General features: G+C 43.5%; 2 protein-coding genes across 4 annotated transcripts in view; one reads left to right on the top strand and one right to left on the bottom strand.

The window, feature by feature from the left end:
* apba1a (amyloid beta (A4) precursor protein-binding, family A, member 1a) overlaps nt 1-27,790 on the bottom strand; it is a 220,984-nt gene that overhangs the window by 120,260 nt on the left and 72,934 nt on the right. The window lies entirely within an intron of this gene.
* arid3c (AT rich interactive domain 3C (BRIGHT-like)) overlaps nt 1-27,790 on the top strand; it is a 75,286-nt gene that overhangs the window by 42,765 nt on the left and 4,731 nt on the right. Inside the window, exons 4-7 of the mRNA XM_085426800.1 lie at nt 17,743-17,926; nt 18,516-18,760; nt 24,622-24,870; nt 26,664-26,753. Of these exons, the coding sequence (XP_085282926.1) occupies nt 17,743-17,926; nt 18,516-18,760; nt 24,622-24,870; nt 26,664-26,753 (768 nt within the window). The remainder of the gene's footprint in view (nt 1-17,742; nt 17,927-18,515; nt 18,761-24,621; nt 24,871-26,663; nt 26,754-27,790) is intronic.

The following is a 27,790-nucleotide window of genomic DNA, read 5'->3' as shown; positions in this document are numbered from 1 at the left end:
GAACAGGAGGCTGAACTGAAGGTGACTGACATAATGGTTGTGATGACAACGGTGGTGAAGTTGGAGACTGAACGGAGGATAAAGCTGATGATTCTTCTGCCAACTGAGCTACTGACTGAGCTATGGATTGTAACATGGTTTGTAATAAGTCCGGCTGTGACTGTAATGGAGCTCTGGATTGTGAGGCTGAATGTGGCGGAGGTGGCGACTGGGCTTCTGGCCGGGCGGCTAACTGAGCTTCTGGCCGGGCGGCTAACTGAGCTTCTGGCCGGGCGGCTAACTGAGCTTCAGGCGATAAACAGTTTTTGTCCTGTGCCGTACAGAACATCACCCCTGAGTAGACGGTCCCACAGTTCAGACCAACAATACTGTCCTGTCCACTCACCACAGCTGGCCGCTCGGAAATCCCCAGGTCCGACTGTGGCGAGGAGCGTCGGCAGCGTGAGCGCCGTTTCCCCCTTGAAGGCTGGGTTGACGGGCCGGGCAGAACATCCTCTGTCGGACCGGGCAGTGAAGCATGAGTTGCAGGGTGGGTGGTAGCAGCCGGGGGGTGAAGACGGAGTCCGTTCAGAATGAAATTCTGTGCGAGCGGGTGAAGTGAGCTGAGCAGCCAGGGGAGACCAGAAACCAAGCGCTGTAGCCGATTAGCCACGGCTTGGCGAAATTCTCTCCCCTCGTGCTCCAGCCACGCGTTAATTAATTTGTCCACGGAGTAAACAATGTCCTCCCGGAGCTCCTTGGGCGGGTTGAATGCTGCTGGGTCCATAGTGGCTGGTTCGTACTGTCACGGCTGCCGAGGCGAGCCGTGTGGAGTTGGAAGAAGGACCCAAGATGCAGGCAGTGGATGAGATACCGGTGGTTTTATTTACAGAGGTGTAGTGGCAAACAAACAGTGGGGCATAACAATTAACTAAAGACACCTAAACTGGGAGAACTAAAAATAACAGACCTGGGAGCATATGACAACGGGATGAGAAGCAGAGAGACGCAGACGAGGAACAGGACACCGTGGAACACAGGGTAACAGACTGACACAGAGTTACACAGACGAACCGGCAACAGGCAGGAAAACACACAGGGCTTAAATACACACACCAGTAATCAGGGGATGAGAGACAGGAGGGTAACACAGCTGGGAGGAATCTGGGCTGACGGGACAGGGGAAACGTAAACTGATCACACTCACATACGACACGGACCTTCACAATAAAACAGGAAACTCAGACACATGGAACCAGACAAGACATTGAACTAAACAGACAGATTCACAAACAGATGGGGAGACACCATAGACAGACAGATACAGACGCAGACTCAGAGGCAGACCGAATATAACACAGAACCTAAACAATCATCTAGAAAATGATAACAAACTAAAAGCGCTGGGTCACCGACCCAGGACCATGACATTTACTAAAAATGCAGCCAAGGCGTTTTTTAAATAAATATTTCAAACTATTTACAGAACAATCAGCTGCTCTGCATCAGATAAGAGTCACACAAATTATTTGTGCTGCTCCAAAAAATAATTTCTGTCCACGATAAAGGAGAACAACACAGCCTGATACCTGCAGGGCTGACAGCAGCAGGTGTGTCACTGCTCCTGTTTCCCCTTAGAGACAGTGTTTACACTGTAATCTGTCTTTCAAGATTCAAGATTCAAGAGCTTTATTGTCAGTACACAGTACACACAGTACACACAGTACACACAGTATACACGTACCGAAATGCTGTTTCACCACAAGCCCCGCATGGTGCATTTGTAAGTGTACAAAAGATATAAATAATAATAAATAAATAATGTGCTACATTTCTGTAAAATTAAGAGGTAAAAAAGTACTAATTACTGACTATACAATACTATAATGATAACTATACAATACTAACTGCACGATAAACAAAGACAGGACCGAGACAATGTGAAGTGGATTGTTGTTTGTGTTGTTTTTGAGTCTTTTGATGAGTACTGTGAGGTGTGTGTGAGGTGTGTGTGTATATCAGTGAGTTGAAGCTCTTGCTCTGTCTGGTCGTTACAGTTTTGATGCTGCGAAACCGTCTGGCAGATGTAGGGAGGGAGAACAGCATGTGAGGGGTGGAGAGTGTCCTTCACTATGCTGTTCGCACGTTGGATAATGTGTTTGTCGTACATTTGGGAGACGGGTGCAGAGGGCCTCCAGTGACCCTCTCTGCTGTCCTCACTATCCGCTGCTGGCTTTTTAGCAGCACCTGTGACATTCAGCGGTCGCCACATTGTTCTGACACACACAACAAAACCATTGACTACACAACACACTAACTTTAGAGTCCAAACACACTGAACGTCACAAATCTCTCACATCTCAAAACTCTCTTTCTTTCACTCTCCAGCCGCTGTCACTCCTAAAACTTGCCCCTCTTCCTGAATAACCAAACGTCATGTTGCCATATCACATATCATATACATTTTTCCACCAATAGAAAGGCTGGGTTTTTTGTTTTTGTTTGTTTGTCTGCACGGCTCTAGAGCTCTGATGCTTCGCATTACGCTCGGTGATGTAATGCAGCTGCTTGGCCAGAGAAACCTGAAGCTCTCTATCCACAGTTATAGAGAGAATCTGAAGGCTATGTGAATTTTGTAGGTCTGCAGCCATTTAGAAGAAGAAGATAAGACTTTATTGATCCCACCACGGGGACATTTTTTGCGTTGTCCTGCAGAAAGTTGGCGAGCTCTGCACACTGTGCTCCTCAGCGTCCGTTGACCCCACTCTGTGCAGTCTACCACTGTGTGGCTGAGTTGCTGTCACTCCCAGTCACTTCCACTTTCTTATAATACCACTAACAGTTGTCTGTGGAATATTTAGTGAGGAAATTTCATGACTGGGCTCAATGAACAGGTGGTATCAAGGAAGAATTTACTGAACTGCTGACAGTAACCTGTTTTTTCAACAAGGCCTAGTTGCTTGATTTTATGGACCCGAGGTGACAAAAGTGATTATAACCCCAGAATTGAATGATTTGGATGGGTAAGTGAATACCTGAGGCAGGGCACACCTCAGGTTGCCAGTCTGTCACAAGGCTAACAAAATAGATTAATATAAATAACCTCAATGTTGGATCAAACCTCACATGACGCCTCAGGTTGTTAGTAAAGTCGTGCTGTATTACAGCCGTTACATGACTTTTTGCCTGTATGTCTCAAACAGTTTGTCAAACACTGTCAAAATTCTAAAAACATTTCAGAGGTTTTTTGTGTTTTTACATTTTAAAAAGTTTAGTTTACTCAATGCCAGAGTTTGTGTAGATGAATTGTAGATGAATATTATTTTGTTACACTATTACAACATCTATTACAGTAAAGGTTTTCTTTGATTCGTCAGAGGAAGTTAAATACCTTGACCCATCTAGCAGCTGATGCTTTGTCAATCCACAATTTAGAGATTCTACCAACTTTCATCACCAAACAGATTCATTCGATGTATCAGAAGAAGTCTTTTAATGAAATACCTAAAGGATTGTGTCTCTGGCTTTTGATGTGTCGTAATGCTAACCCTGCCACTCCCTTTGGCTTTCACTTGGTTTTCACATGTTAAAGTCATCACACATGTTTTATTGCATCATTTCAGTAAGTTGTTTTAAGGTTTCACTTCCACAGTTTAGTATTTTATATTTGTGCTTTTGCATCTATTTGCTCCTTTTTTGTTCTATTAACAATTAAGAAGTTTTTACAATTACAGCTCTTAATGAGCAAACGCTTGACTTCAGCTATCATCCATCTTACAATTACACAGGAAAATGGGGAGAGTAATTTTTCCAGAGTTAATTTTATTTTCACTCATTTTGGATTGTAATCATTTCGACTGGCCGCCAGAGTTGGAGCAAAAGAACAGAGGAAATTCCCATGGAGTAATATGGCGTGACCACGCCCACTATCCCTCAGTGGAACAGAGACAACTGTCAGAGGTGAGCCAGGTAAGTGAGTAAAGTGCTCAATAATGATTGAATTTAGGATGAAATGGGGGATTTGTGTTTATCTGAAAGGTCTGTGAGTAACATTACAGCTTGAGAGTTTGTGGCTCTTACATGCTGCATAATTGGCAAGGTTGACACTTACGTTAGCTTCTGCTAAATTAATGTCATTAGACTCACAGACAGCATTAAGGTATATATCACTAAACTAAGTTTAGCATTGCTCAATAGCTGCTTTAGGTAGGATAACTGACTGAGTAGTGTGTTTGTAGCAAATCCAGTGCACCAATGTTTTATCCAAAGGTCGGTGAGCACGTGTTTTACTCCAAACTGAGTCATGAAAATTGACTTTTTTACCTGATGTTCTGTTAGTAATATGTGTGTTTTATCGAGGATTGACGTTTGTGGATGTTTCACCTGTTCAGTTAGAGAGCACGTGTGGTTTACTCTGAACTGAGTCACATACACGACTGTTTTCACCTGATCGTTGGTTAGGAGCATGTGTGTTTAATGGACTGAGTCTTGTATGTGTACTGCTGTTATATGGGCTCAAAATGTGGTCATAAATATTTTGTACTTGTAAATCAGGATTTGTATGTGTAAAAAGATCGTTACATTTGTGATTGACATGACATTGACCAATCAGATGAAAGGAAGAAAAATAGGGTCAAAATTCGTACTTGTAACTTGCAGGGTTTTTTTGGCTAAGTCCACACACAAATTCTTCTTACACATACAAAACTGATTTACAAGTACAAAATATTTATGACCACATTTTGAGCCCATACTGTTAGTTTAGCAAGCACGTGTGTTTTACTCGAATTGAAAAGCATACATGGTTGCAGTCTGCACAAGTGTGCAGTTTTAGATGTTTCTTAAGCCCTTTGTGTTTTGTGTGTGCCTGTGTTTTGTTCAATTTTGTAAGTATTTGTAGTAAATCTAATTATTTAAAAATATCCTTTTCATATCATGAAGGATGTGAGCTGTGCGTGTGAAGTACAGAGAGCAACAGAAGTGCATCAGTTTTGAGGGCCAGCTGACCTACAGATCATTTCTGGAACGCGGTGAGTAAAAAACTTCAACATTTCCTGCGTGTTTCATGGTGTGAATCAGTCAAGCTTTGGGATGATGTTATAATAGCTGCTATACCAACTGTTTAGGTTTATTTTGTTCAATTAAATTAATTTCACTTTCTTTGCCTTGTTCTGGTGTTTATTTCAAATGTATAATGCAATTTTGTTATGTTCACAGTTGCCAAGAAGTTCAACATCCCGAACATGTGGCTTCTCTAAGATACCGAAACCAAAAACAAGGGGCACAAGAGTCCAAAGCCAGTCCAAAAACACAAGAAAACAGCCCACAAACACAGGAAACTAGATCAAAAACAAAACCAAACTAGAGCTCAACAAGAGTCCAAGAAAAGTTCAGGGGGTCGACCCGGGGGTCGACAACACAAGGACGAGGACAGTTCTGGAGGCCGGCCGTGCACACGGCAACGGCGGCCACGCAGGCAAACCCAATCAGGAGGCCGACCACTTGGAAGGCAGTGGCGGCCACTGAGCAGGCCGTCCCCGAAGGCCATGATGCCAACTTGGAGGCCTGGAAAACGGCCAGCAGAGGCGAAGCGGAACAGGTCGAGCTGGCTATGACGGCGGTGTGGCAACCGCAGGACCAGATGAGGCAGGACCAGACGAAGACGAAGGCGAGGCAGGACCAGACGAAGGCGAGGCAGGACCAGACGAAGGCGAGGCAGGACCAGACGAAGGCGAGGCAGGACCAGACGAAGACGAAGGCAAAGCTGGACCAGACGAAGCTGGACCAGACGAAGCTGGACCAGACGAAGACGGAGCTGAGGCTGGACCAGGCGTAGATGAAGGCACGGAGGCTGGACCAGGCGTAGATGAAGGCACGGAGGCTGGACCAGGCGTAGATGAAGGCACGGAGGCTGGACCAGGCGTGGATGAAGACACAGAGGCTGGACCAGGCGGCAGCGGGATGGCTGCGGAACCTGACGGCGGTGATGCTGCAGGCGGTGATGTAGAAGTCGCGGGGGATGATTCAGCAGATGACGGCTGAACAGACTTCCCCGGACCGTCAGCAGACGTGAGGATGTGCTTGCTGGGTCCTCCAGGACCCCCAGCAGACGAGGCGTGGTGCTGGACGGGCTCCTCGGACCCACCAGCTGACTTGGCTTTAAGCTGGACGGGCGACTCGGGCCCTCCAGCAGACGACACTTGAGGCTAGCTGGGTTCTCCCGAACCCCCGGCTGACGACACTTGAGGCTGGCTGGGCTCCTCAGGCCCTCCAGCCGACGAGGCAGGACGCTGGCTGGGTTCACCTGAACCCCCAGCTAACATGGCTTGAGACTGGACGGCTCCTCGGGCCCTCCAGTGTAAACAGACACTGAAGCAGCAGGTACTGAGACCTCTGCCAGTGTGGACACTGGCTGGGACTGAGCAGCACAGTGGCTAGACTCAGGCAGCAACAGTTGGATGCAGTCCTCAGAGGGCTGGAAGTGTTCCCCAATACACTCAGCAGAGGACAGAGGCGGGCGGGTGAACTCACTTGAACTCTCAGGGGGTGCTGAGAGCTGAGACTGTTCTGGTGAGTTCTCCAGTGAGGCTGCTGGCGCTGGCGTCTTGACCTCTAGGGGTCCAGAGTTGGTTGGTGACTGACACCCAGCCTCTGGGGAGGCCCTAGAGGGAGCAACTGTCTCTGACATGGCCAGCTTAAGAGAACCAGCAGATATTGTGGTGATGTGTGTTCCCTGCTTTGAATGAGACAGTGAGGATGGTGGCTGAATGAGCGAGTGGGTAGGCTGCTGAACTGGTGGCAACTGAGCTACAGGTGGCGAAGTTGTAACAGGTGGTGGAGTGGCTGGCTGAACTGAGGGCAGCTGGGCTGCTGGCTGAACTGAGGGCAGCTGGGCTGCTGGCTGAACTGAGGGCAGCTGGGCTGCTGGCTGAACTGAGGGCAGCTGGGCTGCTGGCTGAACTGAGGGCAGCTGGGCTGCTGGCTGAACTGAGGGCAGCTGGGCTGCTGGCTGAACTGAGGGCAGCTGGGCTGCTGGCTGAACTGAGGGCAGCTGGGCTGCTGGCTGAACTGATAACAGTGTTACAGGCCCCACATTAACTTGTGGTGAAGGTGTGGATGGGGGGATATGGTCAGGAAAAACTGTTTCGGGGAAGTTTATTGCTTTACCTGAAGGAACCGATGCGGACGAAAAGGCTCCCCTAACATAGTCATTCCCTAAACTCGTGGTGCTTGACTCAGTAACTCCAGGTTTAGAAACAACAGCGTGAACACAGTCATTAACCCTGAATGTGGGCTCAGCAAAGGCAGTCTTTGGAGCAGTGGCCATGGGTGAGACGGAAAAATTATTGTTATATTCAGAAGACACACAAAAAATAGCTCCAGAAAACACAGTCACAGAGTCTGACGCAGCAGAAAAAGTGTCCCTTTCACTCACCACAGCCGACTGCTTACTCCCTACATCCGGCTGTGGGGTGTCGCGCCGGCGGCGCGAACGTCGCTTTCGTCTCGGAGACGGCTCCGACGGACCGGATAATTCCTCGTCCGGCCGGTCGGATGGCACGTCCTCCATTGAAGCGAGTGGGCGAGCAGTAGCGGCGGGAGGGTGAAGGTGAAGCTCGTGAAGAACAAAATTCTGTACGAGCGGATGCAGTGAGTCCAATAACCAGGGGTAACTGGAAATAAGGTGTTGTAGGTTCGCTTCTCCCTCATGCTCTAACCACTGGTTGATTAATCTAGAAGCAGAGTCGATAACGGCCTCCTGAAGCTCCCTGGGTGGGCTGAATGCCGCTGGATCCATATCTGGCTGGTCCGTACTGTCATGGCGAGTGAGATGAGCCGTGTGGAAAATAAAGGAGGATCCAAACGCAGGCACTTGTACAGGTGTGAGGGTGGTTTATTAAACACAAAAGGAAATGGCCAAACGGCGAACGGAGCAAAGACTAAACTAAACTGGGAACAAACTAACTACAGAACACGAACCTGGACATGAATGAGAGCGGGCGGAAACAGATGATGGTTGACTGCAGGGAAACACACAGATGAAGCAGGGTGGAAACACAGACGGACCAGCAACTACAATGACAGAGGACACAACTTAAATACACACAGAGAAACACAGGGGAATTACACACAGGTGGTGGACACAGCTGGGAATAATCAACAAGACGAGACAGAGGTAAAACTGAACACACTCACATGAGACGCAGACCTTCACAATAAAACAGGAAACGAGAACACTACACCAAGACGCAGACCTGACACTGAGAGACAGACAGAATGACACATGGAACCTGAACTAAACTAAACGTGAGATACAACCGAGAACAAATCCTTAAACATGAATAAACAGAACCATAGAATTCTAATTCTAATAATAATAATAATAATAATAATAATACTCATAGCGCCCAAAACCACAACAAACATTCAAAAATAAACTAATCAATCAAAACTCAAAATACTGGGTCGAAACTGACCCAGAACCGTGACAACATGTATGCTTCAAACAGGACCACTGTTGCATAGCTGGTGCAATGAAGCAAAACACTTTGAAAAAACAATTGAAAAATTTCAAAAATGTAACTAAAATGTTGGCAACAAAACATCAAAGTGCTTTTGCTTTCAGTTGGCTGACATTTGACCCCAAGAGACTGACCACTGGACCAGGTAACATGCTTTCTTGAAATGCATTGGACTGGGGCTGTGAGATGGCAGAGACTCTTCAGCTACCGATCAACACCAAGCTGTTAAATGTTAGACGGGCAAAACACCATGGAGATATTTATTGTGCAGATTTAGTTGTTTGTATAAAGGTCCATAGTGAAATGCCAGTTTTTCCACCTTGTTGTTGTGAAGGATGAGAGGTTATTGCTGATTACTTTTGCACTGCAAACAGTCTCAATGAGCATTTCAATGCTTTTCAAGTTGTGTGTAAAAGAGACGGACCTCATGTAATTCATGCCAAAGAGCTTTTCTGCTGTAAAGCATTTGATTTACAGGTGTCACACAGTCATGGTGATTCCACAGTTTATACTGTACCAAACTGTTTCCTCTGAACAATAAAGGTGGCTGCCGAAACAAAAATATATTTTCTGGTTTGTTTATTGTACCTTTAAAACCTTGCAGTGAATGATTGTAATACAGTTACATAGTGAGTGAAATAAAGTTAATTTTTCTTCTATTTATATTCAGAGTAAAATTCTGTTCTATTTAGAATGAAATTAGGGTGGAGTTTTTATTTTATACTAAACTGAGTAAATTATCATCATGCAGAGTAAAACATTTGCACTAAACAGAGTATATTTAACTGTGAAAGTATGACTCTGCCATAAGAGTCGATTTTACTCCATTTAGACTGGGACCAAATACTCTTAGAGTACAATTGTATTCAGTTTGAGTGAAATTTACTCAGTGAACTTTACTGTGTGGGCAGCATCAGAGTGTGGAAATGTTTTGTGTGTCTGCCCTATGCTGTCATCTTCAACAACATCCTAATGATGAAGCCTTAAATACTAATGTGTGAGAATGCTTTCGCAGCAATAATAGTGCAACAGAAATATATTTCCGTCCTCTCTTTAGTAAAAATGTTCAGACCAAACAAAAACATAGAATATCATTATACCAGTACTCAAGAGTGCAACAACCTCCTCTGCAAACGAAATCATTCACACGCTGACGATGACGATTGTGTTGTACGCTTTCCTCCCTGCCTTTGTTTATGGAGCTGAGCAGAAGTAGATAAACAGTTTGCTTCCCCTGTGTCCCGACATCAATCATTCATTTCAAGGGTTAAAAGCACAAAGTCAATGACAGGAGAAATTCTCTCTCCATTATTGGCTCAGAGGTGCATAGTGAATGCTTAAGCAATGAAGCCAAGCATAAAGATGATTACTGCACTACCACAGGCCCCTGTATGGCCACATTGTTCTAATTACAAATTCTTCTTCTCTTAGCAGCTGAGAGATTAACTGACGATGACTGTCAGACTGTGTGCAGACTGGATTTCTTCCACTCGCTCTGCCATTGCTCAGTGTTATAATGACACATAGTCTGAAAAGATTATTTGTGCTGACAAAAGGCCTCCATTGACACTCCTTTATTCCTTATATCTCTTTCAGGGAATCACAGAGACAAATGTAACACCTTCAGTATTGAAAACACATAAGTCTTGTTTTAAGAGGCTTGTGCCTCAGACAAAGGCCGAGGCTTTTATTTATTACCTCAATCTTTGTTTGGTTAGCTATGTCTTCAGCAAAATAATAGTTTTATAGATTGGCACTGATACATGTTTTAATCAGTGATAAAGTGATGAAAAGCTGCAGAGGGAACATGGAGGCCTGCTCGGCTCTAGTGCTGGTCGCTGCACTTTTCCTAACTATACAATTCAATTCCCTCTACAACTCGTGTATTGTATGAAAACAGTACAATGTGTCATGGTTTGGGTTTTTTGCACTGTAAAAGCAGACTAAACTTTTCAGTTTGCTGACTTTACAAACCAAGTCTGCACTGCAAAGTTTTTTATTTATCTGGTTAAATATTATAGTGCAAGTTAACTAACAGACACATTCATGTACTAGTTGCAGCGCCACAGCAAAATCATGAATCTTAAATGGATTTAGAGTTTTATTGCAAACTCTGTGCACAACTCAATATGTAGAATAGACACCACAAACAAACACAATGTGAATAGCTGAACCTTTGAATACTCAGAACAGAAGAACGACAACAGCGACAACAATGATGGGGAGACGCACTTTAACTCTTCGCTGGTTGTGCTTTCAGTATTATTATATCTGTGTGCTGTCACCAAGGGGCTCTGTCAGAAACACGTCTGTGGTCAGAAAAAGGAGTCAGGGAGGCAAAACAGTTAAATAAAACAGTTTTATTGAAGTTATTCAACTAAAAGAGACGGACAAGCCGTTATCACCATAAAAGAAACACAAACAAAACTCAGGCGTTGGTCAAATAAAGCAAAAAGTCAAAAGGAAAGCGCAGCTCACTAGCTGGAAACACCGCAAACACTCAGCTCACTAGCTGTACCCACACACAAATGGCACGCTGGCCCAGAGCTCACCCTGCTCTGGGCTTAAATACCCTTAATTTCTGATGGGAGTCAGCTGCGCCGGAGGGAAAGGTGGCATCTCAGGCAGGAGGTAGTGGGACACGCCCACACAGGCACCCTCAGGAGAGAGAGAGAGGGAGAGAGAGAGAGAGAGGCCCTGCTAGGGCCGTAACAATATATATATCAACCTCATGGTCAACTCCACTACTACCCACTTTATGTTCAAACCCACATTTTAATAAATCAGTGTTCAACTTACAGGAAGTGTCAGTAAAAGGTAAATGGAGTGGTTCTTATCGCTTTTCTTCTCTACCTGAATCCTCAAAGTGTTTCATATAACTTGTGTGATTCAGAGAGGTGGCAGAGGGAGACATGCACACTGTGGAGTTATACTGTGGGCTTCTTTGTGTAAACTGTATTGTGTTATAAATCCCCTCTGAAATATGCATTCATGCATTACTGCAATACTGAAACACGTGTGTATATAGCTGTAGGGGAGTGTGTAGCCAAGCCAAGCCAGTGCTATGTATACAGCAACCACTGACCACAGTGCTGAACACAGCAATAAAAATACAGTAGAATACAATAAAAATGAAATAAATAAAAAAAATTCTAAATAAATTGAATCAAAGTTCTAACAAAAATCACCAAAGCCAGACAGAAGAGGAGGGTCTAAAGAGAAATCAGCAGTGAGGAGGCCTCTGTGTAACGGCACCATGACGAACCTGGATCTCGTTCAGGAGCCGCTGGTCAGCTGATCTGGAGCTCAGGTGTCGCAGCTCAAAGGGATCAGGTTGGCAAGGCTGTTCTAAAGTTATCCACTGAGCATTAAACTGGACCAGTATGCTTCCTTTTCTGTGTAGCAGGTCACAGCTGTGTGGCTAACACCAATACAGAGTAGTCTACCCGAGTAATGATAAAGGCATGGATTACTATTTTAGAATGATCTGACAACATGTTTGTTGTCTCACTTCAAAGAAGCTGTGTGTTACCATCGCACGGATCTATCACATCGCTGTCCTTCCTGGAATCCAGTGACATTAAATGGTGACAGGCTTTAAACTGTGTACAGGAGAGCACCCACCAGTGACACCACAATCACCTCTTTCTTGTTTTAATTCAAATTCAGGAACTTTGGAGCCATTCGTGCTTTGAGTTCCTTAACTCAGTTAAAGTCTGTATGGAGTCAGCATCCTGCTGTTTGGCACATAAACCAGTGAGAAACACCTCATGTAACGTTGCATCAGAGCACACAGCCATGATGGTCTGAGGAAATGAAACATCTGTGAATCAGGAGGACGTTTTGTGTTTCAAAGTAAACATGACCCTGGCTGAGTCAACATTTACTCGTACACGACGACTGATTCTGCTTTTTTAGCCGGATGAAGAGTCCTGATTTTAAGCTTAATCTTTGATACAGAAATCACTTTTTGTCTGCATGAAAAGCCTTTTCTGCACTTTAGTTAACTCAGAGTGATCTCCAGGCTCTGCACCTTTCAGAATTACTGCCACTATTGTCTTGTGTGGAAACATCAATCTTTTCTTTAATAGTGTCTCATTCATTCACATGCCATCAACACAAAATGAAGCCGTAATTACTGGCCTTAATTGATGTGGCTTTACCACCTAAGATGATACTTCAGAGCTTTCTTCCCTTTCACTGTATAGGGCCCACTGCTGTTGTTTGCACTATATTTCTGCAGCTATTGATCACTATTATGGTAAATCCAATGGCCACAATGGAACTCTGTCAGCAAAATGCAGGTTAATTATCTCAGGGTCAACCACTTTGGAGTCTTTACAAAGAATTAGCTATTCTCTTTACACCTAACACTCTGGTGACAGTGGCAGAGAAAAGGACATTAAAGAAACTGCTGGACATTATGAACAATGCTGGGCATCCTCTGCACACGGCCATAAACAATCAGAAGAGTCTGTTCAGTGACAGGTTGCTTCTCCCCAAGACAAGAACTAACAGACTTAAAAACTCCTTTGTCCCACACGCCATCAGACTGTTTAACTCCTCTCTGGAGGGGAGAGGGAGGGGAAACAGGAGGACAAAGGAGGGGGGAACAACTAAGCTGTAGTGCCTCTTCACCTCACTGTACAATACCTTTTGTGCAATACTTTTTGTAAATAGTCAACAGTGCAATAGACTCAATACTTGAAATGTGCAATTCACTTGTATTTTTATTTTTATTCCTATTTATTCTATTTATCCCCTTCGTATATTTTATTTATATTTGTCTCTGTATTTATATGTGTGTGTGTGTGTGTGTGTGTGTGTGTGTGTGTGTGTGTGTGTGTGTGTGTGTGTGTGTGTGTGTGTGTGTGTGTGTGTGTATATATATATAACAGTTCTGTAACTGTAACTTTGGTCGGTGCTGTGCTTTTTTTGGAAGTCGAATTTCCCAGAGGAACCCACCCGAGGGATTAACAAAGTTCTATCTTATCTTATCTTATCTTATCTTAACAATAAATGCAAATAGAAATTATTATCAGAGCCCTTTTATTTTGCTAATAAGGGGGCAGGTTGCTTTTTGTCTGGAGTATATTTGTGAAGTTTTTATTTATCTGTTATTCTGTTGTTGTTTTTCTCTCATGTTAATGTTTTTTCTTGTAATTCATGCCTGTTACACACAACACTGTTTCCCCCCAAAAGTTGTAACATTGTGTAAAACAGACAAAAATGAAAAAGGAGCATCAAGTAATCTAAAACCTGTTTTCCTGATCAAACATCTCACAAATAAATATAAATAAATAAATATGTATATTATGACAATATTACTAACATTTCCCAATCGATGTGTCTTTAGTGTTGTTGACCAGGAGGGCCTAACTGGCACTGTGGGATTTGAAACTGTAATGGCTTATTGTGTTAACAGTGGTTTTCTTGGTGACAGTGGGCCCAGCAGTTATGACTTCATTACCATTTTTTCTTGTGTAGAGTAAATTTATTTTACTTCCAGTGAATAATGGCACTAGCTGTCATTTTCTCCCCATGTTGTTGAGATGCTTGTAGCCAGTTCCAGTCTTGGTGATTTTACATGATGGTTAGTTTGAAGATTACACAAATTCAGGGTAACTTCAGGTGTAATTAACTGTGAATGCTCACTTAGTAACTGTTCATTTTTAAGTTGCTACAGATGAAAATTCTGTGTAATATACTGATTTAAAATCTTGCTTTAGGGGGTACCCATTTAAAGCTTTGTCTGATTAGATGTTGTTACGCATGGTGTTTTTCTGCAGGCTAATCTGTGTACTTTATGTAATGACAAACCTTTAAATAACGACTTATTTTCAATTCAATTCGATTCAATTTTATTTATACAGCACCAAATCACAACAAGTTGCCTCAAGGTGCTTTATATTGTAAGGTAGACCCTACAATAATACATGCAGAGAAAACCCAACAATCATATGACCCCCTATGAGCAGCACTTTGGCGACAGTGGGAAGGAAAAACTCCCTTTTAACAGGAAGAAACCTCCAGCAGAACCAGGCTCAGGGAGGGGCGGGGCCATCTGCTGTGATTGGTTGGGGTGAGAGAAGGAAGACAGGATAAAGACATGCTGTGGAAGAGAGACAGAGGTTAATAACAGATATGATTCAATGCAGAGAGGTCTGTTAATACATAGTGAGTGAGAAAGGTGACTGGAAAGGAAAAACTCAATGCATCATGGGAATCCCCCGGCAGCCTACATCTATTGCAGCATAACTAAGGGAGGATTCAGGGTCACCTGGTCCAGCCCTAACTATATGCTTTAGCAAAAAGGAAAGTTTGAAGCCTGATCTTGGAAGTAGAGATAGTGTCTGTCTCATGGAAGCCAATGAAGGGAAGCCAAAACAGGAGAAATCTGCTCTCTCTTTCTAGTCCCTGTCAGGACTCTTGCTGCAGCATTTTGGATCAGCTGAAGGCTTTTCAGTGAGTTTTTAGGACTTCCTGATAATAATGAATTACAGTCGTCCAGCCTGGAAGTAATAAATGCATGAACTAGTTTTTCAGCGTCACTCTGAGACAGGATATTTCTAATTTTAGAGATGTTGCACAAATGGAAGGAAGCAGTCTTACATATTTGTTTAATATGTGCATTGAAGGACATGTCCTGGTCAAACATGACTCCAAGGTTCCTCACAGTGTTACTGGAGGCCAAGGTAATGCCATCCAGAGTAAGAATCTGCTTAGAGACCATATTTCTAAGATTTTCAGGGCCGAGTACAATAACCTCAGTTTGATCTGAATTAAGAAGCAGAAAGTTAGCGGCCATCCAGGTCTTTATGTCTTTAAGACATTCCTGCAGTTTAACTCATTGGTGTGTGTTATCTGGCTTCATGGACAGATAGAGCTGGGTGTCATCAGCATAACAGTGTAAATGTATGCTATGTCTTCTAATGATGCTGCCTAAGGGAAGCATGTATAATGTAAACAGAATTGGTCCTAGCACTGAACCCTGTGGAACTCCATAATTAACCTCAGTGTGTGAAGAGGACTCTCCATTTACATGCACAAACTGGAGTCTATTAGATAGATATGATACAAACCACTGCAGTGCAGTACCTGTAATACCTACAGCATGTTCTAATCGCTCTAATAGGATATTATGGTCTCGAACGCTGCACTGAGGTCTAGCAGGACAAGCACAGAGATGAGTCCACTGTCAGAGGCCATAAGAAGATCATTTGTAACCTTCACTAAAGCTGTTTCTGTGCTGTGATGAGCTCTGAAACCTGACTGAAACTCTTCAAATAAGCCTCTGCAGATGATCTGTTAGCTGTTTGACAACTACTCTTTCAAGGATGTTTGATATAAAGGAAGGTTGGAGATTGGCCTATAATTAGCTAAGACTGCTGGGTCTAGAGATGGCTTTTTGAGTAAAGGTTTAACTACAGCCAGCTTGAAGGCCTGTGGTACATAGCTGAATAAGATTACACTTGTTTCATAGTGTAATCTTAACATGCTTTATCTTTACCTTTCTGCTGAAGCTGTTTGGGTGCCTGGGTCGTTGACCCAGATTTTTCTGTTTTGCATTATTATTGAACTTTGATTTTGATATTATTTATCATTTCTAGTCTTTTGGCTTCTTTGTTAGTTTTCTGGTTTCTGTCTGTTCTTCGGTTGTTCTGTCTCCCGTCTGCTGTATCCCCTTGTCAAGTCCGAGTCTCTGTGTTATGTTTCCTGTTTTACTTTGAAGTTCATGTCTCAGGTTATTGTATCGGGTTTTGCTTCCCTTGTCTCGTTAGCCCTGATTTGCCCCAGCCTTGTTTCCCTCCTGTTTCCTATTCCCTCTTTGCTCCCTCTGTGTATTTAAGCCCTGTGTTTTCCTTTGTCTGTGCGTGATTGCCGTCATCGATGGTGTGTGTTCTGTCTGTCTGCTACTTCAGTTTATTAGTATTTTCAGTCTAGTTGTTTTATGTTCAGCAATAAAGTTATTTTGCCTGTGTGAGTCTGCACTTTGGATCCTCCTTACCACACTCCTGCCTGCACACAGCCTACACATGACAGAAGCAGATTCTATTTATCATATTTACTCATTGTGTCTTTATGGATTTAATAGCTTTACTGTAAGCAGTGCAGCTGCAGAAAGAAACACCTAAGCTAATAGCTTAACAGTCTGTGTGGGCAAAGGTAGCTTAGCTGCTGCCCAGCAGATTGTCCTGAGCCAACCGCATCCGGTTGATGGTGGGGAGTGTGTGGTACAGCATCACTTCCTGTTTCTGTTACAACACACAGGGGTGTTTTTGGTTACCTTACCTGTGTATTCAATTTTATAAATACCGTCTTGTTTCTATGGACGAGGATTAGAGCCACTGGAAAGAGAAAAAAATGGGAACATCCTATTCTCCGAATTTTGAGATTAAAGTCAGAATTCTGAAAAAAAAAGTCTGATGCTTCGCCTCGTCCATCACAGCTGTAAAACTCAGTCTTACTCGTTATCATCGTCCACCTGGGCCTTACACAGAGTTTCTGTCTGATTTTTCATCTGATTTAGTGCTCAGCTCAGATAAAATAATTATCTTATCTTAAAAACTTCATATCACACCAACAAAGAGTTTGCTGCCACACTGCAGGCTTACTTATTGATTCTAGGATATTTAAAAGTAGGAGGGAGGCAGAGCCTTCAGCTTTCAGACCCTTTTGGTGGAACCAGCTCCCAGTTTGGGTTCGGGAGGAAGACGCCCTCTCTATTTTTAAGCTTAATCTTAAAATTTTCCACTTCAATAAAAGTGGAATAGGGTTGGATCAGGTTATCCTGATAGGCCTCGTCTGCTGGGGGATTCCCATAATGAGTGTTTCTTCTCCGCTTGCCTCTTTTTACTATTTGTGTTTATACATCTCTTTGAATTTAATCATTGTTGACCTGTGGCTGTCTTCCAAAGCATGTCTTTATCCTGTCTTTGTCCTGTCAGGAACGTCTTTCAGGATTAAGAACTCCATCTGCTAATAAGAGACTGCTCATTTCTTTGTAGGTGGTTAAAATGATGAACTCAGCAGGGGATCAAACACTCATACTGTTCCCATGTATGCATGACTAAAACAGTGTGCACATATCAGGCTTAGAAAAACGTTCTTTTATGTTATATTTCATGTTCCTGTCAGACATTTTCCTGGGTTGGGATAAATAAGAAGGTACAGACACGTATTGATGGAAGGAACCTCAGTTAATGGAATTGATTGTGAAAATAGTGTTTGCTTTCTGCAGGAACTCCGGTGAATCGGATTCCTATCATGGCCAAGCAGGTGTTGGACCTCTACATGCTCTACAAGCTTGTTACAGAAAAAGGCGGCTTAGTGGAAGTCATCAATAAGAAAATATGGCGGGAGATCACCAAAGGCCTTAACCTCCCTACCTCTATTACCAGTGCAGCTTTCACTCTCCGAACACAGTGAGTACAAGAACAGCTCACCGGTCATCTGGGAACTCTGGATGACCAACTCATTATTTTTTATTTTTGCTTATTTTAACGAGTGAAATTTAGATTTATTATGTATTTTTTATTTTCCTTAATTGCAAAGAAAGAGCTGGGTGTCACAGCATAAAAACATAAAAGGACTATTTGGTCATAAATGTGATATACACTGTTGTATGTTCATTTCAAAATTATTTTTATCTACTTAATCACCTCTTTTCCTCTATAAAACTTTGTCTTTGAAGTCAAAATCTAGTCAATATGACGTCTTTCTTCAAATATGTTAAATTCAGAGATTATTTTAGATGAGTGGATCCTTAACGTCCCACTCCTCACACACACACACACACAGCTGTGTGTGTGTCTATTTTAGCACTCTGCATCACTGTAAAAATAAAAGGACATCAGGTCCTTGAGCTTCTCTCAGATGTGATGAGAGGTAAGCCGAGGGGTCTTCATTTAGTCCCACCTTTCTCAGCAATTGAAAAAAATGTGACATTAAAACAAAAACAAATAATCAAAATAGTCACAAAAAATCAGGAAATCATTAGCATCTGTTTCGCAGGTATATGAAGTACCTCTACCCGTATGAGTGTGAAAAGCGGGGACTGAGCTCCCCTGGCGAGCTTCAGGCAGCTATTGACAGCAACCGCCGCGAAGGCCGAAGGCAGAGTTATGGCTCAGCCATCTTGAACTGCTCTCTTATGGGAAGCCAAAGCCTTCTGTCCTCACCAAAGATACAGATGTCCCACCTACCCATTCCTACTCACAACAGTGGCCAGATCTCCCAGGTTCCTGTGATCAAGAAAGGTAAGAGACAACAGCAAGGTGTAAGGTGGTGACTAGATTTTACCGTCATTTTATTTCCTGCTTTCTGCTGCATTGTTTACTCAACATGAGTTGTAGCTCAAGGACCTGATGTCCCTGTTTTTTCATTTGCTCTTTTCCTAATTTGTTATGCTAGGATGTTTATCTCTCTTATATGCATCTGTCTGCATCACAGTCATAGACCTGGTGTTGTTGCTTGACACAACCCCCACCCAGCACACACACACAAAAACACAAAATAAAAATCCCCCTGTGAGTATTAAATTATATGTTTATTGAGAGGGATCAGCTCAAAGTGTTGCCATAAAGGAGAACACTTGTCCTTTCATTCGGCTCCAAGAAAGCATGCTGCATGCTTTGCTCCAGTTGATGCCAACACAACCACAGACAGTTACTGTGAGTCCACTGGGTTTTGTCATAAATCACGCCAACACTTCGGCTACCTTCTGAAACAGCGTCAGCAATCATCAGTGACGTCACTTGCCCTTAAAGCAAACCTTCATACTTCATAACTTCTTACTGGATTTCGCGACACATGCTCTGAAACCTCCACACAGTGCGTCTCTAGCTCTTTCTGTTTGCCTCTGATGGAAACGTGTCTCGTGTTTCGCCTGCGCTGATTCCTGGATTCCCTGGTGTGTGGTGAACCAGCGTGATGTGTGAATATATTCACTGTAAATAAACTGAACTTTGCGTTTATTTACAGTGTTTTTCTGCTTTCCAACTTCCCTCTGTCACTGATATTTCAGATTTCATCTGTAAGTCAAATCCTTTTACTTGTCAGCGAGACCCCACTCCTCTGCTTCCCCTCATATCTGCTGCCATCTACTCTTCACTTACCACTGAACTGTTCCTGCCGTCTTCAAAGTTGCTGCCATCACCCCAATGCTGAAAAAAACAGGCTTAGATCCCAATCATTTTGATAATTTACCATATCTATCAAAAATTCTCTAAAAGATAGTTGCCACACAACTCCACTCATACTTAACTAACAATAATTTATATGAACAGTTCCAGTCTGGTTTTCGCCCCTTTCACAGCGCTGAAACAGCGCTAATACAAATACCCAATGATCTTCTCGTGGCAGCTGACTCTGGTTTACTCTCCATTCTTATTCTTCTCGATCTAAGTGCTGCTTTTCATTCTATCTCTCACTCAAATCTCCTCAGTAGGCTCGCCTCCATCGGTCTCTCCCATATCCCACTAGCCAGGTTTAAATCACTCAGTTTATTCGACTTAAATCCTTCACTTCTCAGCCCTTTCCTCTGGTCGCAGGCGTGCAGGGATCTGTCCTGGGGCCTCTTCTTTTCATTATCTAGCTTCTTCCGCTTGGACACATTTTTCGTAAATACAGTATCCATTTTCACTGCTATGCTGATGACACCCAGCTTTATCTGTCCACTAAACCTGATTCTGCTCTCCCCCGTCCTCCCTTACTCCTGTGTAGCTGAACTAAATTCATGGTTCTCTTCTAATTTTCTCAAACTCAATAGTAACAAATCTGAGCTCCTCCTGGTCGGCTCTAAACAAACACGATCCACAACTAATAGCTTTCCTATTACAATCAATAACTCCAAGAATTTCTCCATGTGTGAAAAGTCTGGGTGTCATCCTCGATAGTACTCTATCTCTTAACTCACACATCAGTAACGTCACTCGGTCTGCATATTTCCAACTCCGTAACATTATTCGTCTCCGTCCTTTTCTCTCCTCGCATGCCGCTGCTATTCTTCTTCATAGCCTGGTCACTTCCCGGGTCGATTACTGCAACTTCTTTCTGGTCTTAGTCAAAAATCTATCCATCAGCTTCAATGTGTCCAGAACTCTGCTGCTCGTATCATCACCAGGACTCCTTCTATGCACCACATCACCACATCGTTGGGATTCAGGGAGGGGGAGTGTGTGTCTGTGTCAGTCTGCAGCCTCCCACTTCTGCCACCCATCCATCGTGTATGTAGGGAACGTCCCTCCAGGACAATCGGGCTCTCCCGAACACTCCTCGTTAAGAAGAGAGCGTCAAAATGCACTGAGGGACCAGTTGATCTCTTTAGAGAACAAGAGTCCTTTAGAGTTTTTCTACAAAGTTTAAACGACGAATTAAAGAATGAGTTAGCTGCTAAGGAGTTAGCCGCCTCGCTGGATTGTTTTATTGCAATGTGCATGAGAGAAGATGGCTACATCTGTGACCAAAGAAGAAACAGAAACGCTCTCACTCTCTCCTTCAGCAGAAATACTGTGGAAATGGCCGGAGGCAGAGAGAGGGATCTGATGACAAAGGGGGAGCAACCAATGCAGCTTGGTGGCGTTTGCCTCCCTCTGAGCACAGAAGCAGGTTAATGTAGCCAGAAAGGCAATTTCATTGATTCTTTCATTGGAAGACTTTTCCCTATCGTGGCTCATGATACGTTCAAAACTCTCATTACACACTTGCTCCCACACACTCTGAGCATTAACTGACTCCATGGTAGAACGACGCTCTGGCTCTGAAGCTCTTCAAGTAACACTCGATGGACTTCCTGATGTAACTCATAAGATCCGCCTCTCTCTGCGTCTCTTATATTTGTTTGAAGAACTACTTACTCCACTGGTTCTGGGTCACCCCTACCGTTTCCTGATCCTCCATCCTCATCTCCAGACCCATCTGTTCTTCCCATTTAACACAGTCTGGCTGAAGTACTTTGAAAGGATTTGGCACTATCTCTCCCCCTCATAGAATATATGACTCCTCCTTCCCAGTGCTTCACTTTCCACCAGACAGCTGTATAGCTTGTCTAAACCTGAATGGGGGGTGGGCGATGAAAAATACTCATTAGCTGCAGGCATCATCTTCCTCTACCCTAGGTTCTTGTTTTTTCGTTGTCAAGAAGAAAGACAAAGCCCTGCAGCCCTGTATTGACTTCCTCAGGTTGAACAAAATAACTGTTATAAAAATATACACTGCCTCTACTGGCATTTGCTTCCAAGCTGTTACAGGGAGCCACCATTTTCATCAAACTAGAACTTTGCAATGCCTATCATCTGGTGTGGATTAGGCAGGCGGACGAATGGAAGACAGCCTTAACATCCACCTGGGCCACTTTGAGCATCTGGTAATGCTAACACTGTGTTTCATGGTGAACAATGTCCTCCAGAATTTCATTAACCATTTAGGTTTTGTCTATGCAGACAAAATCCTGATCTTCTCCTGGTCCCTCCAAGAGCACGACTCCCATATCCTGAGTGCCTCCTTAAAAACAAACTGGCTAAGTGAGAGAAGTACAAATTTCACATTCACACAGGTTCTTTCTTCCGGCACATTGTTGAGATGGAACACCTCAAACCTGAACCAGCTAAGGTGCAAGTAGTGATCGACTGGCCAGCTCCGGTTAACAGAGAATAGCTAGAAAAGTTGCACCTGTTTGGGTTTGTGAGCAGGCTTCCATGATATGGCTTAGTGTTTCATGCCCTCTTTAAAGCCTCTACCTACACCGCTCACCCATAGTCCCATATAGCTCTTGACCTTTGTCACTGGTTAACTCCTCTAGGTAAATAACACAGCAGTACTTACCACTATTGATCACTTCTCCACTTTGTTGCTCTGCCCAAGTTTCCCTCTGCATTAAAGATCATGCAACTCCTCCTCGACCATGTTTTCCGGCTTCCCTCTGGACATAGTGTCTGACTGCAGAATACTTCTGCATTCGCTTCACAAGTCTGATGAGAGTTCTGCACTGCACTCAATGCCAAGGTCAGTCTGTTCTCTGGCTTTATCCTCAGACGAACAGCTAAGCAGCAAATCAGGTATTGGAGGCCGTCCTGTGCTGCATTGCTTCTTCTAATCAGTCCACTTAGAGCTCCCAGCTGGCCTGAATAGAATATGCCCATACCACGCCTTCTTCATCAACCGGACTATGTCCCTTTAAGTCATCTCTCGGATACCAGCCTCCACTCTTTTGATCTGGTGAAGGTGAGCACTCAGTCCAACTGCATCTCCGCAGATGCCGCTGCCTCTTGAAAGCCACCTGTGCCACCAGGAACAAAATAAGCACCTAGCCGATCGCAGCAGAATCCCAGCAGCCATCTACTGTCCTGGTCCAAAGGTTTGGCTCTCCACTCATGGTTTTACCCGTCTTTTCAAAATACAAACAACTGCCCCCTAAATTTATTGGGCCTTTAGAGTTAGATTCCATGGTTAACCATGTGTCTGCCCATCTCAAATGACCCCACAACATAGAAATCCACAAAGTCTTTCATGATTCCCAATTAAAATGTGTTTTTTCCAGTCCGTTGTGCCCATCCTTCAGACCACCACCGCCAGCAGAGTCATTGATGGGCAACCTGCCTTCTGAGTTACATGGATTATGGATTTCAGACACCACGGGAGAGGCATCCATGGATGGAAGGGATACAGCTCAGCTCCGTCCTGGCTTCCACAGGCCCCAGTTCTGGATAAAAACATGATTAGGAAGTGCCACTGCCGGCAGGGTGTGTACTGTCATGGTCCCTCAGTCCTCCCTGATTGATTTCTTTGGGTTTGTTTTCTATCTGTCTCTCTGGCTCAGCTTTCTCTCTGTGTGCATGGGTGAGACCTGACACACCTGGGGCAGTCACCCTCCTGATCCCAATGATCTTATTAGCAGCAACTGCTTAAAGTAGTGGCTGGCTGCCGTTCTTTGCTGTATGTTGAAGTACACAGTTAAGCTGTGGCTCTTTCTCCTCCATGTGCTTGTCCTACGCAGATTCCTGGATTCCCTTCCCTGGTGTCGTGAGCCAAATGGATGTCCCTTCCTCCCTGGACCCCTGGAGCACGATTCCCCTTTTGGATAGTGTTGTTGTGTAAATATATGCACTGTAAATGAACGCACTGAATTTTCACCTTCTGAGTCATGCACTTGAGTCCAACCTGCTCTTTTGGGCTGCAACTCCATATTTACAATAGCTTTACAATATTATATATTAATATTATTACTATAGTGGGCAGTGGGCCTTTTTAACTATAGTCACTGCGGTTCACAACATGTCACCATACACATGGAGCCTTGGGGGGCAGGTTCATTACCCAGGGGTTGGTGGGTGGGGCTGCTGCAGTATTCAGCCATTCACTGCTATGTGCATCTTAGACATTGGTACTGTTGGAGGTCGAGATGTCCTGGATCTTTGTCTGTGTGCCTCTGGCTCCGTGGGTGGGGGGTTATTGTTGCTTCCAACACTCTCTCACGCCACAAGAAGATTGTTGATTTGTGTATCTGTGCATTTTCATCGCTTTCTTTTCCAGGTACTGTGTTTTTTTTCTTTCTTTGTTTTGTTCTTACAGGTGCAGCAGTCGGTGATACATCGTGTTTTTCTATTTGTCTCAATCCTTTTATTTTATTTCTCCCCGTTTTGTTCTGCCTGTCAGTTTTATACTGTAATAACTGATACAACACTAAAGATACTTTTTCACTACACTTCTTCCAGCTGCAGGCTGCTGGTGGGCTGTGTGCTGCACGGCCTTCCTGTGATACTCTGCCACATAATGCAAAGCCCAAAACGTTTACTTAAATATACTTCAGTAAATAGAAACAAACAAATACAAATGTGTCAGATTGTTGTGAATTCATCTATAATGTAAATCCACGGAAGAAAGAAAAGGAAACAATGTATCAAATATGAAGTGTTTGTTCTTTATGTGAGCAACCAAAGAGGATCTATTTATAGATCACATTTTTAATAAGAACTATTGTGTCAAATCATTTATGTGTTAAAATGAAATTTGGACAGGTGATTAGAGGAGCCTGTTTTCATCAGTATGTATATTAATGTAAATATTGTATAAGAGCAGGGACAGATCATATATTGGCTTTTTTGTTGGTTTTTTCCTCCAGAGGAACCCATGATTGCCAGCTGCCTGTCCAGGCAGGTGGCTCTGCCCATGACTCCCAGCAGCCGTCCTGCTGCAGCCATGGCCGTCCAGACAGCCGCTCTGGAACAGCTGAGAGAGAAACTGGACAGTGGCGAGCCGCCACAGAAGAAGATGATGATGGAGCAGCAGAGGATCATGCAGCATGCCCTGCAGCAAAACCTGCTGGCGATGGCCTCCCAGCTACCCCTCAACATCAAACTTAACAACAGAGGTAAGAACAGTCATTTAAGGTTTGAGTGCATGCTCTTTGGTTGGTGTTGTATGTGCGTCTTTGTCATTTCTTCATTTCATTTTCCAGTTAAAACCAGTTTAAGTAAAGTCTTTAATTTCACAATGTAAACTTCTAAATTTCCAAAACAGTGTTGAGGGCATGACCTCTGTGTCCTGTCACAGCCGTCTCTTTGCGTGGCTTTGGCAATGAAACTTCTAAGGACACTAAAAAGGGTCAATTAAGATGCTTCAGATGCTCGTGGATATAATACTATCTAACGTAATCTGCTGTCCACTGAAGCCTCTGCAAGAACCTAAATGGACAAAGAAATAGATTTCCTATAGCTTAGCACTGTTGCAGCCTGTGTTCCTTTTATTGTCGCAAAGAAATCCTACAATTAGATGTTTTAGTTGTGTAGGCCGTTCCTTTCCATTCACACTAATTTTGTGTACTAAGAAGGTTTTTCTTCTTGTTCATTCTGTTTCCCTTAACATAGTTAAATTTGCTGTTTAAGCTCCTACTTCATCATCTGTTCAGTGCTTCATGATCATGTTTACATGTGATATTTTACAAAATCCTGATACAATCTGAAGTATTTTAGTAACAAAGCGTTTAACATGGAGCAGGGTCGTACTCACATGGTGTTGCTGTTAAAGGTGTTTTGTGGCACTACCAGGTGACGTAGCCCCAAACAAACACATTTATTAACATTTGTCAGGAATGATGAGTCCAGCTGTTTTAGGACATTTCTGAACCTTGAACATGGAGACACGGTAAGAGGTGGTTAGCATGAATGAACATTTCACATAACAGATGTTCACTCAGATGGGAATTTAACTATTGTTACTAATACAGTGTGATCTGCTCACTTTATGTTTGTAGAAACATATTTGAGGCTGATTTGAGTGTAAATCTGAGCCCAACTCAAAAATGTGTCACAAACAGCAAACGGTGAAATACCTGAACCACTAACATGCACAGAATTCATCATGTAACACGTCATTACAGACTCATCAGACTCGAGATGTTTTTCTCGTGCTGATCATGAGTGAGTACGCCCTCCTGCCGTGGCTTCGGCTGCAGCCAGCGCGGCTCATGAAAATCCATAAGTCACATATGACTTAATGATAGCGGTTAAAGGAAGAATGAGAGGCCCAGCTACTCAAGTGTGATATCATTTCTGTGTGCACCAGTGCCTCGCACATATTAGTCATAATAGCTGCCTTGAATTTGATAGGTGATGGAAGAATGAGGTTAATTCCCACACCGGCCATCCAGCTCTGTCAAAAACAAACCCTGTTATTTAAGATTACACTGAAAACTATTATTATTGTCTCTCAAATGGATAAATTTGTGTTTACAGATGTTTTAGTGCAGCAGCCACCAGCTGAGATCACCGTGTGCACGGCTCGTCTGTTCTCTGAGGACGATTTTGTTCAGTTAAAAGTTTATTTTATTTGCTTTCAGGTTTTGTTTTAGAGTACTATTGACACGCTACGCTTTCTTTCTGCTGGTTTCCGTTCTGAAATGGCAAAAGTTAACGACATTTCTGTCATTTAAGAACCTGGCCAAGTTTTCCGACTGTGTTGTGATAGGATTCATCCATAATTGACATGCAGAAATAGCTGTGCCATCTTTTGACAGTTCTTTCTCCCCAGAACTCTTTAATAAAGCTCTCCTTATCCTGTCACTCTCTGAATTATCACCAATACTCTTCTTGCTTCTTCCGTTCCTTTTCTAAATGCTCATATTGAGTTTTTTTCTCTCTCCTTCTGTGCCCCTTCTCTTGACAGATGATAGACAAGAGACTGCATTGAACCTGTCTACCAACGGCATTAGCAGCATCAACATGTCAATAGAAATAAATGGAGTTGTCTACACAGGTAAATAGAGGGGCCGTTTGCTGATGTAATTGCAGGCAGGAAATTCAATAAGTTATAGGAGCACCCTGGTGCTTAGTCCTCTACACAATTTGATGTCTTTGCTATAAAATCCATCGTAATGAAGTGGCAGTCCAATAGTGTTAAAAAAGTTAAATATCTCAAAATTGGGCCTGTGAATTTGAAGGTTTATTTTCTGTCTGTGTGTGGATACAGGGAGCTTGTGCCTTGTAGTAATTACTGCATCTCTCCTTTAACATAGCCCATTCATATCATCGTGCTATCGTCTCTAAGCTCTCTGAAGTTCTCCACAGAGCTTCCAGCTGCTATTCTCAGATCACTCTGTGGATCCTCTTTCACTGGACCTCAAACTTGTACAAAGACCAAAGATCAACTTATGCTTCAAACTGGCCTCTAACATATCTGAAGGATCGTAGCTGGTGAGGGGTCCCTGCTAACTGGTCATTTGCAATTACCGGTAGATTTCAGTGTCCACAGTGTCTGCCAATCAAGTGAGAAGCAAAAATTTGCTATTTTTTCAGCACTGAACAGGTTGAATGTATCACTGCAGTCTCGCTCTGCTAAATCTTGTTCAATTCAGTTTTATTTATACAGCACCAAATCACAACAACAGTCGCCTCAAGGTGCTTTATATGTAAGGTCGACCCTACAATAATACATGCAGAGACAAACCCAACAATCATATGACCCCCTATGAGCAAGCAGTTTGGCGACAGTGGGAAGGAAAAACTCCCTTTTAACAGGAAGAAACCTCCGGCAGAACCAGGCTCAGGGAGGGGCGGGGCCATCTGCTGTGATTGGTCTACGTGTCCTCGATCAGTCTCTGTGTGTATGTCTCAATTCCTCGTTCTCTGGGTCCGTCCTGTCCTTGTGTTTCGTCCTTTGTCTCCCCACTCTGCCATGTGCTTCCATGTTTGTCCCCTGTTCTGTTGTTAAGCTTACGTGTCCTTGACATCACTTCCTCTGCGTCTCCAGGTTTTTCTTCTTTTCCATTGCGCACATTGGCCTATGAAAATATA

The sequence above is a fragment of the Rhamphochromis longiceps genome, linkage group LG12 (genome assembly GCF_057381845.1).
Source record: "Rhamphochromis longiceps isolate RC_006_pf linkage group LG12, R_longiceps_female_GT1.1, whole genome shotgun sequence".
Lineage (NCBI taxonomy): Eukaryota > Metazoa > Chordata > Actinopteri > Cichliformes > Cichlidae > Rhamphochromis > Rhamphochromis longiceps.
This window is presented reverse-complemented; position numbering and strand designations above follow the sequence as displayed.